Genomic DNA, 17,549 nt, shown 5'->3' with positions numbered 1-17,549 from the left:
AAAATGTAAAATATCATATGTGCCACAAGTGTGCACACCCTTTGATATGACACCCAAAAGTGAACTGAGGTGCATTTTGTTTCCACTGATACTGCTTGACATGTTTCTACAACTTAATTGGAGTCCACCTGTGGTCAATTCAATTGCTTGGACATGACTGGGGATTGCCAACACCTGCCTATATAAGGTCCCACAGTTGACCGTGCATGTCACAGCAAACTCCAAGCCATGGGGTCAAAGGAATTCTCTTCAGACATCAGAAACAGGATTTTGTCAAATCTGGAGAAGGTTACAGAAACATTGCTGCAGCTTTACAGGTCGCAAAGAGCACAGTGGCCACCATCATTTGTAAATGGAAGAAGTTTGGAACCACCAAGAATCTTCCTAGACCTGGCTGCCCGGCCAAACTGAGCGTTCGGGGAAGACGGGCCTTAGCCAGGGAGGTGAGCAGGAACCCGAGGGTCACTCTGACAGAGCTCCAGCGTATCCTTGTGGAGATGGGAGAACCTTTCAGAAGATCAACCATCCAGGCAGCACTCCCCAAATCAGACCTTTATGGTAGAGTGGCCAGACGGAAGCCACTCGTTAGTAAAAGGTACATGACAGCCCACTTGGAGTTTGCCAAAAGGCACGTAGAGGATTCTCAAACCATGAGAAACAAGATTCTCTGGTCTGATGAAACCAAAATTGAACTTTTTGGCCTGAATACCAAGCATCATGTTTGGAGGAAACCAGGCACCGCTCATCACCTGGCTAATGCCATCCCTACAGTGAAGCATGGTGGTGGCAGCATAATGATGTGGGGATGTTTTTCAGCAGCGGGAACGGGGCAACTAGTCCTGATAGCGGGAAAGATGAATGCAGCTAAGTACACCGAGATCATTGAAGAAAACATCCTCCAGAGCGCTCTGGACCTCAGACTGGGGCAAAGGTTTACCTTCCAATATGACAATGACCTGAAGCACCCAGCCAAGAGAACAAAGGAGTGGCTTCGGAGAAAGTCTGTGACTGTCCTTGAGTGGCCCAGCCAGAGCCCAGACCTGAATCCAATTGAACATCTGTGGAAAGAGCTGAAAATGGCTGTGTACCGATGCTCCCTATCCAACCTGACGGAGCTTGCAAGGATATGCCAAGGGGAATGGGCGAAAATGTCCAGAAACAAGTGTACCAAGCTCGTAGCTTCTTTCCCAAGATGCCTTGAAGCTGTAATTGCTGCCAAAGGTGCATCAACCAAGTATTAGGCTAAGGGTGTCCACAGATATGTAACCCCTAAATAACCTAATTTTGTCAGTAAAATAAAATTGCGTATTTTCTAAAATTCTGCTTTTACTTTGTCATTATGGGCTATTTTGTGTAGAATTTTGTGACAAAAAATGAACTCGATCTATTGAAGAATAAGTCTGTAACATAAAACGTGGAGAAGGTGAAAGGGGTGTGCAGACTTTCCGGCTTGAGTGTATATTTGAGTGATATCTTGACTGCCTTTACATGGCTAAGAGAAGCATGCAATACACTAATGCAATCACGTGCACTGTTTTTGAATGTGAGATACGTTACCTACTTGTGTCTGTTGGCTCTAACAGGTGATCTAGTTGAGCTGTATATTAAGCTCCTCCTTACAAGTTTTTCTTTGGATAAATGGACAGTAGTTAACCCCTATGAATCGGTCAGGACAATAACCATTCATATCAATAATGTTCAGTTATAGCAATAATTAATAAGACACTAGTAAAATAACATGCAGACTAGCCTGTAGTTAGACGGACGGACGGACGGACGAATCGTGACGACACAGGCTCGCCCAGATGAGCTAAAAGTACACCAAAGTATCACACAATACATTCAAAAACATATTTTATTCCAAAACCTTTCAACAGCCTGGTCCTATTTGTAAATACATGTTTTAAAACAGGGCGGCACGGTGGTGTAGTGGTTAGCGCTGTCGCCTCACAGCAAGAAGGTCCGGGTTCGAGCCCCATGGCCGGCGAGGGCCTTTCTGTGCGGAGTTTGCATGTTCTCCCCGTGTCCGCGTGGGTTTCCTCCGGGTGCTCCGGTTTCCCCCACAGTCCAAAGACATGCAGGTTAGGTTAACTGGTGGCTCTAAATTGACCGTAGGTGTGAATGTGAGTGTGAATGGTTGTCTGTGTCAGCCCTGTGATGACCTGGCGACTTGTCCAGGGTGTACCCCGCCTTTCGCCCGTAGTCAGCTGGGATAGGCTCCAGCTTGCCTGCGACCCTGTAGAACAGGATAAAGCGGCTAGAGATAATGAGATGAGATGAGATGTTTTAAAACAGTACAATTTTATAAAGCCAAAATATTCAGCAGCACAATATTAAATTACACACTTACTCAGCTAAGTCATAAATGCTATTTTCATGAACAAATGCACATTTTTACCTGGCCTGGGACGGAGTCCACCAGGGGGCGATGTATTGTTTTCGGTGGGGTTTCTTTGTTTCTTTGTTTTTTTTGTTAGCAACATTATGAGAAAATGGCTGGACTAATCTTCGTGAAACTTTCAGGATAGATGGGCACTGGTCTCAAATAGAACCGCCAACATTTTGAGGGTCATCTGGTCAAGGTCAGCAAAAAGGTCAAAATCGTTTTTTTCACGATATCTTCCTTCATATTCATCATATTTACTTCAAACCAAGTCCAAAATGTCCACCTTTCATTCTGATTCCATTGATATGCTACATGATGGGGTATCTCTCATAGTTTTCTTAGTGGTTGGGGGTCAAATGTCAGGGGTCAAGATTACGGGTTTGCAGAGGCTCATAACTGGTGACCTTGAAAGGTCATACGCAAAGTCACTGATTTTCAGAGGCTTATAACTGAAACAGTTCACGATAAACAGATACTTAATATTATTGACGTACAATCTATTGAAGAATAAGTCTGTAACATAAAACATTGTACAGAGAGAGTCATATATGGGCTCTCATTTGGCACCATGACCTTTGACCATGAGTGACCCTGAAAGGTCAAACTCAAGGTCACGAGGCTCATAAGTTTAAAATGGTTAATGATCGACAGATGTTTACCATTATCAACATATAAGAAGGGCGGCACGGTGGTGTAGTGGTTAGCGCTGTCGCCTCACAGCAAGAAGGTCCTGGGTTCGAGCCCCGGGGCCGGCGAGGGCCTTTCTGTGTGGAGTTTGCATGTTCTCCCCGTGTCCGCGTGGGTTTCCTCCGGGTGCTCCGGTTTCCCCCACAGTCCAAAGACATGCAGGTTAGGTTAACTGGTGACTCTAAATTGACCGTAGGTGTGAATGTGAGTGTGAATGGTTGTCTGTGTCTATGTGTCAGCCCTGTGATGACCTGGCGACTTGTCCAGGGTGTACCCCGCCTTTCGCCCGTAGTCAGCTGGGATAGGCTCCAGCTTGCCTGCGACCCTGTAGAACAGGATAAAGCGGCTAGAGATAATGAGATGAGATGAGATGAGATGAGAACATATAAGAAGTTCCATATGGGGTTTCAGTTGCCACCATGACCTTTGACCTTGAATGACTTTGAAATGTCAAACTCAAGGTCATGGATTTTTATAGGACTGTAACCTGACAGCTGATGATTGAGAAATATTACCATTATCAACATATAGGTAGTCCCATATGGGCTTTCATTTAGCACCATGAATGTTGACCTTGAGTGATTTTGAAATGTCAAACTGAATGTCAAGGCCAGACTGCTGGGCGAGGTTTGTTTTGCCTGGCAACACTTGTTCATTCTGAAAACGTTCAGTACCCTACATGCCCTAGTCTACAAATACAAATACATGTTTTAAAACCGTACAATTCAAGATATCAATACATGTTAAACAAGACAATTTTTTATAGCAAAAAGATTCAGCAGCACAATGTAACGTATATAAATACTTCAGGTTGCAGAGGTGGACAGAAACGAAGTAGATTTACTTGAGTACTGTACTTAAGTACACTTTTTGAGTATCTGTACTTTACTTAAGTTTTTTTTTTTGGAAACTCATGACTTTAACTTCACTCCATTTGAAAGACAAATATCATACTTTTCACTCCACTACATTTCTCTCAAGGTCCTCGTTACTCGTTACGACGAAGCGGCTTTGAAAGTGGATGTTTTTTCTTTTCTTTTCTAAAACGTGATTGATTTTTTCGCAGGTGACACTGAGACAGACTCTCAGTAATCACTAGGGTCACGTCACGTCCATAGACTGTATAAAATCAAGTTCAGTGATTTCTCAGCAGCGTTATTTAAACACGATCAGTCGATGTCAGAACGGAAGGAGGCGGTTCTTCTGGAGAATGCACACACACCCATGGCCACACCTAGAACCCATGTTTCAGTTTTCTGAAAGGATTAAAGATTTGTTTCATTTTAAATGTTTGCTTTGTTTGCCTAAAACAAACCACATCACAGCCTACGAAAACTCGCCGTCCAACCTGCGGAAGCATATTGAGCTATATAAACGTTTTATTCCAAGAGAAAGCTTGCAATGAAGTTGTCTGTGCTTTTAGAGCTAGCGATAACGTTGCAATAGCTACGCAGTCTGGTTAGTCAAATGACTTTCTATGGATTCGCCCGCCAAGTTGCCGTAGCCTTGTCCACGGCTAACGTTTACACATAGCTAGTTAACTTGGACACTGTTAGTTAGCATGTAAAAACGGAGTTACGCTAACATGAATAACGTTAACTTGTCTGAAGTCCTTTCAGAAATGTGTTTTAGTGCAATCTTGCCAAATAAACAATGTAGCAATCTTTCTTTTCTAGTAATGTTAGCTACCCAATATGATTTTGAGTTTGAAAAGCATTTGCTAGCATGCCAGGTGGAGTTTCACTGACTAGCTAGCTTAATGTTAAACCACCATGATGGCACAGCATGCGTTCATTTTGTGAATTCACATTTCTGTCCTTGGTAGAGGCATTAGGTTTTGTAAGCGTTGTGGCAATAATACAACGATGTGTCAACAGAAAATGTACTTTTAATACTTAAGTATTTTTAAAAGCAAGTACTTTAACTTAAGCAAAAATTTGACTGGACAACTTTCACTTGTATCGGAGTAACATTTTGACCAGTGGGATCTGTACTTTGACTTAAGTAATGAAGTTGGGTACTTTGTCCACCTCTGTCAGGTTGGAATTGAAGTTCTTTTTAGGTACGCATTTTTTAGCTGCCGCGATCGACCTTGAACACCTGGTATATAAGTTAACAAAGTTCTTCTTCTTCCATTCCTCTACAGCAAGTTTGAGAGACTCATAAGATTCAAATTCTGCACCTTCATGCAAAAATTGTGAGCACTTATCCTGCGCCGAGCTGCTCGTTTCTTCAGCCATTTATTCAATCTGTTGAGAGCGATTTGCGCATGCGCTACTGGAACTTATGTTCATGTCATAAGAATAGAGAAAATATTATTCCAATTTGAAAAAAAGTGCTTGGTTATTTGAAGTCGCTTTTCTGTTCTTTCATTTCCTCTCGTTTACTCAGCCCACTTTCACTCTGCAGAGAGTTTGTCACATTGATTTGTGGAACCGGGGGGATGCTGGTTCCTGGAAACAGTAAATCTGCCACTTCTGACTCACATAGAGAACCTATGTGCCTCTGTTCATATTATTTCTTAAAAACTATTAATGAATACACTTAATACAGGTACAAATCAGTGTATTTTTGCACACTGCATCTTTTCCTCCACTAACCAAGTGATTTTGTCTCGTGGGTTTTTTTTTTTTTTTGGCAATCCAATTTTATTCTCTTAGGATCTTTCAACTGAGGTTAACAACAGAAGACATCTCACAGAATTGAACAGTATTTTCAGTATCTGTTGCTGTGTGCACTGCAGCCGTGTTGATTTGATGTCACCCCGTGTCCAAAATCGCTCCCTACTCACTATATAGGGCACTATATAGTGAGGACGCCATTTTGTAGTGCTGTCTGAAACCTTAGTAAGAATTGTTTACACCCTATATAGTGCACTCAAAGTATCCCACAATGCATCACGAAAAGTAGTGTACAACCGATGGTCACTAACCAAAGCAATATATCCCATCATGCATTGCGGTCGCGCTGAAAGAAATCAAATGAAAAGTCTCAAATTTGATTTAATAAAAGGCCGCGGCAAAGAAGAAAGTATTCAGCCTTAATTTAAAAAAACAAACTGAAAGATGCAGGTACTTTGTATTGATTAATGTGGGAAATACGCTCAGTATAATATGGATTTATCACAAAAACACATGCATGTCTCATCTCATTATCTCTAGCCGCTTTATCCTGTTCTACAGGGTCGCAGGCAAGCTGGAGCCTATCCCAGCTGACTACGGGCGAAAGGCGGGGTACACCCTGGACAAGTCGCCAGGTCATCACAGGGCTGACACATAGACACAGACAACCATTCACACTCACATTCACACCTACGGTCAATTTAGAGTCACCAGTTAACCTAACCTGCATGTCTTTGGGCTGTGGGGGAAACCGGAGCACCCGGAGGAAACCCACGCGGACACGGGGAGAACATGCAAACTCCGCACAGAAAGGCCCTTGCCGGCCACGGGGCTCGAACCCCGACCTTCTTGCTGTGAGGCGACAGCGCTAACCACTACACCACCGTGCCACCCACTGTATAGTCCTCTATATAGTAATTCCCGATATAGGGAGTAGGGCGTAGTGAACGAGTGAGCGATTTCAGACACAGGGCACGTGTTGAACTTGGAGCAACTCCAAAGTGTTTTCTTTGTTTTATTCCTGGTTGGAGTTTGAGATTTGCGAGTTACAACCTCTACTTGAGTGCAGCGTTAAATCAAAGGGGATGTGTCCTAAACAAAATAGCTTTTGTTTTCTTTTACCTTGTTTTTTGCCTTTTTTATTTATTAAATATGAACCGTGTCAGTATGCCCTGAGAAACACTTGAAAACAGTGGAAAAAAACCTAAGACCTAGAAATGCCAGCACTACTGTACAAGCATGGTCTATGAATTCTGGCTCTGACAGCTCCTCAACCTCAGATCACTTCAGAGGTGTGTGTGGGACTGTTTTAATCCCATGCATGGGGTTAGTATTTGTGCCCCTACACATCATTTAAGCCATATCGTAGTCATATCTGACAACTTGCACTGCAAAAGATAAAAATCTTAGGAAGTTTATTTGTCTATTTTCAAGTCAAAACATCTAGCCACCCTTATTATAAGACGTAATTGCCCAACAAGCAAAACCACATTTAGCTAGAAAGGCTAGTTTTTAGACAGTCCGTCTTGAAAATCTTGTATAGACAAAATGTCTTGAAAAAGTCTTATTTGGAGCACCTTTGAAAATAAAACAAGTTTTTTTTTTTTAAACAAGTAAGTACATTTTGGACATCTGTCAAATGCGGTTCATCTTGTTTCAAGAAAAAAAAAAACAAAGTATGCTTGTTTTGGGAATAAATGAACTTTACTGAAATCTTTGAATCTTTCATTACAATTCAACTCCACCTTACATATCCTAAGTTTACTGCGACTGTTTTCTCAGTCATTCAGGTGGGGTTTACATTAGACCGTATCAGCGGATCATCAGATTAACGTTTTTAAAAACGATTAGCGTGCACACAGCAACGCCAATACACGGATACGCTAATCACATGACTAATTCGGCACATAAGTTGAAATGTGTCAGTGCGGCTCATCGCTTCCTCCTCAGCGGCTGCGCTCCAAATCACTCCGCCCTGAACAGCGAGTGCCCTCTGGAGGGTGCGCACTCCGGCCCTGCACAGCTCACAGAGCGCGCGAGTGTAGTGCACGAGCAGTGATTCGGGACTGAGCCGCTGTGCGCAAGTCACTTACCACTTGCAAGTGGAAGGATGGCAAGCCTAAAGACAATCATAACTACACAATGGGCAGTATTTGCATCAGTATTTGCAGTATTTTCATACTTTTATACTCTTTAATGAAAGGTGATACAAGGCGGAAGTCCGCGCCGTTTTTCAGCAGTCGCGTCACATGACCAACGCCAGCGAATCAGGAAGGTGGATGTCACAGTGACGTTGTCCAATGACGACGCCAGCTAGAGCTCAGCACAGCGTATCCGCGTATTCTCAATGTTTACACAGCACCGGAGCTGACACGATCTGGATTGAATACGTGGACCCTGGCGGATTCCCGTTTCCCGGCGTTTTAATGTAAACGGACAGTGCATCCACGAAGAAAACGAGACAGATACGGTCTAATGTAAACTTGGCCTCAGAGTGAGCTCCTTCTAGATGCTGTACAGACTCTAGACCAGACAAGTGCCTTCAAAAAGGCTACGAGTGAGTGGAGGACAAGTTCAGTGTTTTTTTTTTTTTTTTTCCCACCCACTCGTGAGGTTTTTGTTCGTGTATGAGGGGTTTACAAGATCAGGCACCAAACAAAAAAAAACAAACACACAAAAACAAATAGTCAGTGCCCCCAAAATGCACTGTTGCTTTGGCGTTGTGTAAGCACTGCAAGTCAAAATGCGTAGACTTTTTTTTATTATTATTTTTATTTTTTGGTGCCTGAGGTCCTGGGGAAGTGGAATCTTAAGAGATGTTTGAATGTTGAAATGGGAAAAAAAAAAAAAACTTGTTGCAATGCTACACGTGTCGTCAACTTGATTCAAGATAGTCTCTGGTCTCATATCTAGAGTATTTTACTAATTACAGGTCACAAAAGGAGAATTTTTAAGCTAGCAATGCTTAGTTGTAGAATTTAACGATCCTAATATTAGTATATTTATCTTACATTCAGTTTTTACTGCTGAGACTTTGTCATGAATTTAAGTGAAATACCCTTAAAATGAAATAAATAAAAATGACTTGAATGGCTAAATGTAAGAAGTACGATCTTGTTCTAAGAACTATTTTGATTATTTTGAGTTAATCAGATCTCGCATAATAAGTTCCCCAATCTTATTTTGGAATTATTTCATCTAAAAACAGGTTAGATTTTTCATCTTACTTTAAGAAATCTTACCAAGTCAAATTTGACTAGTTCCATTGGCAGATTTTTTTTTTCACCTGATTCAAGCAAATATGCTTTGTTTTAATCTTTTATTTCTTATTTTTGAAAGGCCATTTTTTGCAGTGCTCATGCCTGCATGAAAGTAAAAAAATCCCCTGCTCACCCAACTGTTTTGCTTTATTCTCTTAAAAAAAAATTGGACCTCCTTCTCATTTTGATTTGTATTTTGTATCCTTTTAGAACACATTATCTGTTCAATAATGCATTCCTATTTGATATCCTTCCCTAGTGTAAAGTGAAATAGCCTGTGTATGTTGGTGCATCAGGTGGTCAGCTGTGGTGCGTGACGTCACTTTGGAGCTGCAGAAGTCTCAGACGGAGCTGCGTCTCTGGCAGGAGTACAGGCGGCTGTATGAGGGCTGCTCCGAGCATGTGAACCTTTACTGGGAGCAGTGTGAGGCTTTTCTGAGCCTTCCGAAAAAACAGGAGCATGACATCAAGCTGCTTCACAGCAGGATAAAAAACATCAGCGTGAGTGATTCACAAGCATCTACGCTACAACCACTTCCGGAAAACATAATAAAGGTCGTTTTATGCTGATCTATAGACACCAGTTGGCATGATGGGGGGGGAAGCATGTAATTTCCATACTGTATATTAACTGTAGTCATATTGATTGATTAAATGCATAATTAATCGCATTTAGTATCACATAAAGAGCAAGAGTGAAATGGGAAGAGCTTTGAGTTTTAGGATGTAATGGATTTGGGAGATAAGGTGTATTAGTCTAATAAGGACTGTGGTGCTTTTTAACCTGGAAGAACATTGAGTTCTGAGTTAGAGCATGGCATTGCTTGCAGGACTAAAAATACTTCCAGGCTCTGTAACTCTGCGTCACAGAACAGGCAGATTAGTTAAATGTTGTTTTGGGCTGCAAAAACAACCTTCTCTTTAAAAGAGATAATGTAAAGAAGCGTCCTGACTCGTACCGGATTTTTAAAAAAAATTGCAGTGGTGTCTGGGGTGGTAAACAGGATGCTCAGAAATCATTCATTGCTAAGCTAAAACGAATCACAGGGGAATGAGAACAATATTACATTTACACAAAGTGTACACAATGTCTCTGAAATGAAATGGGGGGGGCATTCATATTCAAACGTAGCCCCATGATAATTGCACAAGGCTGTGTTGCTGAAGATAAAGTTTCTAGTCGTTACAACATGCGTTTGGATTTCAATCAGAGATTTCCGGAGTAATGAAGTGCGGAAAAATGAAATTATTGCTCCCTGCTGTGCTCTTTATTTTGCTTTCATATTTCTTTTTTATTTTAATATTTTTACATTATTATGTGCCTGTTTCGTTCCTAGGAGTTGGAGGACAAACTGGAAACATTACGGGGAAATGTTGGAACTGTATTAGAGGCTTCTAAGCTTCTCGTGGCACAGCTAGAGCCCCGGGCAGCCCCTGTGATCCAGTCAGAAGCCAGGATTCTCTCTCGTGATCTTGCGCATCTGAGCCAGACACTAGTTAAAACACGGGAACAACTCCAGGTAACAGATTTAATTACAATTCCAAAGTGACACAAGTAATATTGACCTGCGTTGCTATAAATTGTCAAACCAATGAAAAACATTGAGAAGTGGACATGTTTACATCTGCATGCCACACAGGAGGAGCTGGAAGATCACGTCGGTTTCAGTACTGATTTGGAATCACTAACGCAGTGTCTTGAAAGATCTGAAAGTGTATTGACCTCCCCCTCTGCAAGCATTGAGCACCTACAGGTGAGCCAGTTAACTCTTAACTTGTGGCGACTTTGAATATTTACAGCTGATTATCAACTTTTGAACTTGTCGTAATTTACTTCCGTAGGTTTTGATAATAGCGTAAAATACCAAATAATAGCCCGGGCTATTATTTGTCTCAATCACGTAAGAGACCCGGCGCGTATTAGAGACTAGGCGGCTATTTGGAACAGGCGATTAATTCCTTCTTCACAAACACCTTCCCCAAAATCTACCTCAAAACGGGGAAAAAATCATTCTCAGATAGGCCTACTTTTAACCAGTATAACTTACAGTTTGTTTAGAGTTAGATTACAGATAGCACGGTGCCGACTTCGGGGAATTTTGAAGACGCAGAATGCATCTTCGCATGGCACAGTCGGGGTGGATAAAGGATAAATCACACACCTTTTCCTGTTAATGACTAGTTAAGTGCATGCTTTACAAAATAATCAAGAAACCACACCATTGTCTGTGCGCAGCACTGTGATTTAATTACTCTGCAAAGTTATGGTCACTTGCTATCACCCTCACCCATGCAGCCTCCACCCTTTGCGCTTCGTGATGTCTGTCAATCTGAAATTGCATGGAGGGCGCGACGTTGAAGCAACATAATTAGGGTGCGAAGTGTCAAACCAAAGGGTTTTTTCTTATGCTGAAAAATAAGTGACCTGCAGTGGCTACATACTGTCATCTTGCATTCTCACATTTCTCTCCAAGACGTCTCCCTATTTGGCCGATATGAGCCTATTCCCCGAGTGAGTTGGTACGGTGGCTCGACCCCGTAGAAAACTTAAAGTTCGGATGAAAGTTAGTTGAATAGGTTACTGACTTTGTAGGCCTACATGTTGCCTGCCTGACGCGTGCTTCTGCCCAACTTGCACGACAGATTACTTGTTGAAAAGGCCCCTTGGATTAGACTGGCCGCGAGCAGACTGAAATGCATGTTAGAACGCTCTCACCTTTTTTGTAAAGCATCTTCCAGATCCGAATGGGTAAGGGCAAGTGAAATGGTATAAGGTCTTTAATAAAACTCAGTGTGTGCTTTGACGCATGCATTCGGCAATTTAGGTCGTTTAACAGAAGCAGCAGTCCAACCTTGGAGACCCGCAGTCCTCAATGTCACCACACACGCTGGCTTTCGTTGGGTGAATACCCCAAAGGGGTATTCCTCATTCGATGACGTAAGTGATATCCCACACACCCATGTCAAACGTAATTGGCTAAGACATCTGTCAAAAGTTACGGAGTTGCATTCCTTTTTTTTTTTTTTTTTTAAGATATTTTTTTGGGCTTTTTGCACCTTTATTGGATAGGACAGTGTAGAGACAGGAAATGAGCGGGAGAGAGAGAGACGGGAAGGGATCGGGAAATGACCTCGGGCCGGAATCGAACCCGGGTCGCCCGCATTCATGGTATGGCGCCTTAACCACCTGAGCCACGACGCCCCCACATTCCTCAAGAAATATTACGGTAGACCAAGATTATAACATTGAAATGGCATGTTTATTATCATGTAACAAAATGTTGTAAACAGTATTATAGAAATAATTTCATTTTTCATTCATTCATTCATTCATATTGTTTCGGTAGAAAACTATGCAATGCAAAATCGTTTAAACACCAGAAAACCAGAAAAGTGCTGGGCCTCAAGATTCTAGATAGAACGTTCGGATGCTTTTTTTTTTTTTTTTTTTTTAGACCCCGGCGAGTATTTAGAACCGGCCTTTATTTGTCACAACACACGCGTACACCCGGCCGTTAAAGGGAACTCGGCGGTTAATTGGAACTCGGCTATTATTTGGTATTTTACGGTAAGTCCACATAAATTAGCGTGTATATTAAAGACAGGCTTATTTAGCTTAAAAAGGTGAATAATTTATTTATTTTCAAAGACGTCTCAAGGTAACACATTTCAACTCTCCTTGTTAAAGGGGAACAGAGGGCAATATATAGAGTAAATATAACAATAAAACACACATTAACGAACCTTATTCAAGACTTACAAAAGTTTTTTGTTCTAAGGTTGGAAAGTTATAGTGTTTTGAAAGTAGCTCGAGCAAACTATTTCCGCAGTTTGAACAGCCCGCCATGATATTAATTTTATCCAGTCAGAATGCACGTTCATTTTCTCTGCGTAACACTCATGTCGTATGTATGTGCCCGGTTGTGTTGGCTTATTGAGGTTGGGACTAGCACGTGTGAATCGGAAAGTAGGATGAATTGTAAGTGATCAGCTACACAATGCCACAGTGTGTTGCTTTCGGGTGTAATAACAGGACCCTTCTAAGCCATAGCCTGCTTGCATGCAATGTGTCTTGCGGGATCTCTTCGTATGATTCGACAGAGCTGTCGCTTTCACTTGATGCACCCGACGCCATGATTACACGCTTCTCTCCTAGTGCAGTGGGTAGGGCTGACGTCACGGTCTTTTAAAAATGGCGACTCTTGTGCCGTTTAGCGTACCGACTATTATATTTACAATTACCAAGATATTTCGTTGTTTTCTAGTATATAAATTTGATAGAATACTTAAGAATACGTGGCGGCACGGTGGTGTAGTGGTTAGCGCTGTCGCCTCACAGCAAGAAGGTCCGGGTTCGAGCCCCGTGGCCGGCGAAGGGCCTTTCTGTGCGGAGTTTGCATGTTCTCTCCGTGTCCGGGTGCTCCGGTTTCCCCCACAGTCCAAAGACATGCAGGTTAGGTTAACTGGTGACTCTAAATTGACCGTAGGTGTGAATGTGAGTGTGAATGGTTGTCTGTGTCTATGTGTCAGCCCTGTGATGACCTGGCGACTTGTCCAGGGTGTACCCCGCCTTTCGCCCGTTGTCAGCTGGGATAGGCTCCAGCTTGCCTGCGACCCTGTAGAAGGATAAAGCGGCTAGAGATAATGAGATGAGACTTAAGAATACGTTAGTTTGTCACATCAGCAACTGTATATATTATATTTGGTACCCTTTTAATATTTTTTGAGGGTTTATTAATTCTGAGGTTTTTGGTTCAACTAATATTAAATCATACAGGAAACAAAGGCCCTGTCCACACGGCAACGGATTCAGGTGAATCTGATAAAATTGTTTATCGTTTCGGCCTGGCGTCCACACGGCACCGGCGTTTTGGGTGCCCCAAAACTAAATCTTTTGAGAACGGGTTCCAGAGTGGAAAAATCTGGCAACGGCCCCGTTGCGAAGTCGTCTGGATGAGTAGAACGGATTTGTTTACGATGACGTCACAACCACATGACAATCCCGCCAGCAAAAATAGGGAAAAAAAAGGAGCGACCTCACCTCTTCAGATGTTGGTTTAAGTCCAACAATACATTCCTCAAAAAGGGCGTAGAAGAACAAAGTAATCCATCAACGTGTAGCATTCAATTTATTCCGGACCATTAAAGAATTCTGGAGGATATCAGAATGTTGGCGTACCGGCTTCCATCTACCCCTGTTCATTCCTCTCTCTCTCCATCTACCCCCGTTCATTCCTCTCCATCTACCCCTGTTCATTCCTCTTTCCGCATCTCCATTCAAAAAACAAGGACATGATTTCAAGGGACTATAGCCATAGGATAGGGAGTGAGAAGGTGTGCGCGTGTGACAGTGACGAACCCAGGCTCATGCTCGCCCTGAATTTCTCTTAGTGAAGGCAGAAGAACGTTCAGCGCCTGGCCAGGCTTTCTATGTATTAATTTACATAGACGTTTTAATATGAAATATAAATAAGTGTCTTAGACAATAGATACTATTTTACGCTACTGACTAATAATCAAAACTTTATGTGGCTGATGCTACAGAAGAAGGGGTTTATGCGCATGCGTCTACTTCTATTGTTCTGGTGTCTCCGATGAGACTGTCTTACAGCGCACGTAGAGGTGTGGCATGTGTATTGCATCGTTTTCAGCAAGCGTTGCGTTGCCATATGAACCTGATATTTTACTGATCCGTTGCCCATGTGGACGCGATATTTAAAAAAAAAAATCTCGTTGCCGTTGTCGTGTGGATGTAGCCAAAGATGAAGAGACCGTTGATGTCACATGTCTTACAATCATACTTTGGAGATTTTCTTTTTTCATTCATTTGTGATTTTTAAAACTTACATAAACTAGAATGTAAATGTGGACCAGTACCCAGTGACATTTGAAACTTTATTTCTGTCCTAATATTTTTAATAATATAGTCTACGTTTTCCTGTTGAAAGCTTGCAGATGCAAAAAAAAAAAAGGGTTAGGGTTAGTCGCTATTATTAGTAGGTATATCAATTGAAAATTCAATCCAAATTGCTTGAAACTGCTTTCAGTGAATTCAGAATTGAATGCTGAACAACATACTTTTTACAGAATTAAAATGTTTATCTGTTCTTGAGATATCACAAATCAAAGATTGAAAAAAAAAATCTTAATTTGTAGAAAACTGCTAGTCTGGCTAACGCGACTTCAAAGCTCTGCGAGCATTTGGTCTGGCAAAGATATTAAGCCCAACCGTTTCCCAAAGCGCGTGGTTGACCCGCCTCCCTGAAATGCCTCAGTTTGCTACTGGTCGAAGCCAGAAAAGGCTGTGACGAAGCTTAAACCAATCACATCACTCTTTCCTCTGACGTATGTGACGCGACGGAAACTGCTTGAGTAACAGGAAGAAGATAAATACCTCCAGGGCTGCTCTTTGCTCCGTTTTCAATGAGAACTTCCCGTTGAATGCTTTCAATACAGCATCTACCGCTGTGTCAAAGGCTTGCCACTGCTCCATGTTCGTAATGTTTCTAGTGAATGAAGCGCTTCCGGCATAGATTCTGTAAACAATCTATGGCTTCCGGTCGCAGTTCTACTACGTCACTGCCTTGAACACGCCCCTACCCAGGGCCGTTGGAGATGCTCAAAGTTGATTGGCTCCCGATTTTTCGGGAGCTTGGAAGAGCTGGAGATAGCTTGCCTTGCCAGACTAAGCTCGCAACAGGCCCTCGTGTTGCGTCACACTTAGGATGGGCGGGCCCAGGCTAGAAAACTGCCGTAATATTCTGTATGAGGATCACATGGTGCAAAATGGGCCTCATTAACGAATGAGATCAAAAGTTTTTTCTTCACTTTTTTTTTCTTCAAAATATTTACATGGAAATCGGCAGGCACATAGATGGTTGTATACTGAATACAAAGTTTGAAAAGTTAGTAAAAACCAATGATGCAAATTAGTATTTAATTAGTATTAGTTATGCCAATTAGGTAAAAACCGTTAAATCAGTACACACTCTATTTCAAAGTTTCACCAAATGGCTTTATTTGTGCCATATAAAGCTGATCTTAACTCTCATTTAGACTTCACAAAGAAGGATAAATCAATGTTAATTATAAAATCTGGAGCTTGAGATGAATGCATCCCAGTCAGGAATGTCATTCACATCTACCATTCTTGATCAAAATAAAAAAAGTAATAAACGATTATTTCTAATACCCTCTTTGTGCTCTGTAGGCCTTTTTATTTCTAAGTAGGGCCTACTAGTGTTTTTATGAAAGAATATAAATGATTCTTATTTCAATTAATATTCACAGCTTTCAAAGCTAACCTCGAAAAAACTGTGTGATCCACATCCAATAAACAATCCCAATTAACTGAATTGAAATTGACACTCGCGTTTCTGACTTCCGGGTTTTTTTAAATATCATTCTGACCACTAAGATCTCAATATTTTTCATCAAAACAACTCCAGTTATATTCTAAAATAGTTACTTATTTACAGGAATCAGTTTGATTTGAAAAAATAAGTAGGTAAAGCTATGAAAACTCACCTCAAAGTCTCCCGTGAATCATAACATCAAAACTAGGTGATGGAAAATTTTGCTGAATACTTCATCAGAAACAGTGAAAGCTACAGAACATCCCTATAAAAGTTATCTGATTGATATTCATGAGTAATCCAGTCAAAAACCGATCAGAAGAGGACGCATCCATGGAGTTGCACGCTCACTGAGGGAGCTCCTGACACAAAGCCACCTTTTTTCAAAGTTTAACCTCGTTTATATCGATTGTGTTGATTTAGTTTTGCCGGTTTACTTTTCTAAATGTCTACGGCGCGTAAACAGCTGACTTTAACGCCCTCATCCTCAAAGCAAAAGAAGGAAAAGAAAAAGTTAACGGAAAGTTCTGATACTGGAGCTACAGCTAATGTTAAAATGGCGGACACTCTGGCAAGACTTGAGTGCGTACTGAAGTCTCAAATGGCAACGATGAGAAGCGAACTATCCTTTCATATGGCTACTGTGTGTTCGAAAATTGACTTGATATCAGGGGAACAGAGAGTACAAAAGAAAATCCTGAATGGCCATGCCCGTCGTTTGGACACTGTCGAACAACAGCTAGTTGAACTACAAGACCGTAGCAGACGTAATAACCTCCGTCTGCTTGGGCACCCCGAAGGTATGGAGAAGGATGATGCAGTGGGCTTTCTCAAAAGATATCTACCTATTTGGCTACCAACGCTAGTGGACAGAGAGATTGAAATAGAAAGAGCTCATCACATTTGCGCCAATACCGCTAACAAGAGACCCCGAGTCGTCATTTTCAAGCTTCTCCGTTTCAACGACCGAGGTGTCATACTACATGAAGTTAGGAAACATGGGCCGATTTGTCTGGACGACGGAGTGATCCTCAGCTTTTTTCCTGACTACTCTCCCACTACTGCCAAGAAACGAAGCTCGTTTACTGCGGTGAAGAAGGAGCTGAGGGACAAGGGAGTTCAGACCTTTCTTCAGTATCTAGCAACTTTGAAAGTGACTTTTAATGGTGAGACTTCCTTTTTGCAAACACCGGAGGAAGCACGTCAGCTCCTCGACTCCTTATCTGAAACTATTGATACA

At 41.8% G+C, this 17,549-nt stretch overlaps 1 protein-coding gene across 11 annotated transcripts in view; it reads left to right on the top strand.

Annotated features, from left to right (window-relative positions):
- LOC132883748 (nesprin-2) overlaps positions 1–17,549 on the top strand; it is a 379,369-nt gene that overhangs the window by 245,218 nt on the left and 116,602 nt on the right. For all 11 annotated transcript variants that reach the window (XM_060917719.1, XM_060917720.1, XM_060917721.1 and 8 more), the window contains 3 exons: positions 9,251–9,455; positions 10,292–10,474; positions 10,595–10,708. In XM_060917719.1, the coding sequence (XP_060773702.1) occupies positions 9,251–9,455; positions 10,292–10,474; positions 10,595–10,708 (502 nt within the window). The remainder of the gene's footprint in view (positions 1–9,250; positions 9,456–10,291; positions 10,475–10,594; positions 10,709–17,549) is intronic.

Source organism: Neoarius graeffei, chromosome 3, assembly GCF_027579695.1.
Source record: "Neoarius graeffei isolate fNeoGra1 chromosome 3, fNeoGra1.pri, whole genome shotgun sequence".
Classification (NCBI taxonomy): domain Eukaryota; kingdom Metazoa; phylum Chordata; class Actinopteri; order Siluriformes; family Ariidae; genus Neoarius; species Neoarius graeffei.
This window is presented reverse-complemented; position numbering and strand designations above follow the sequence as displayed.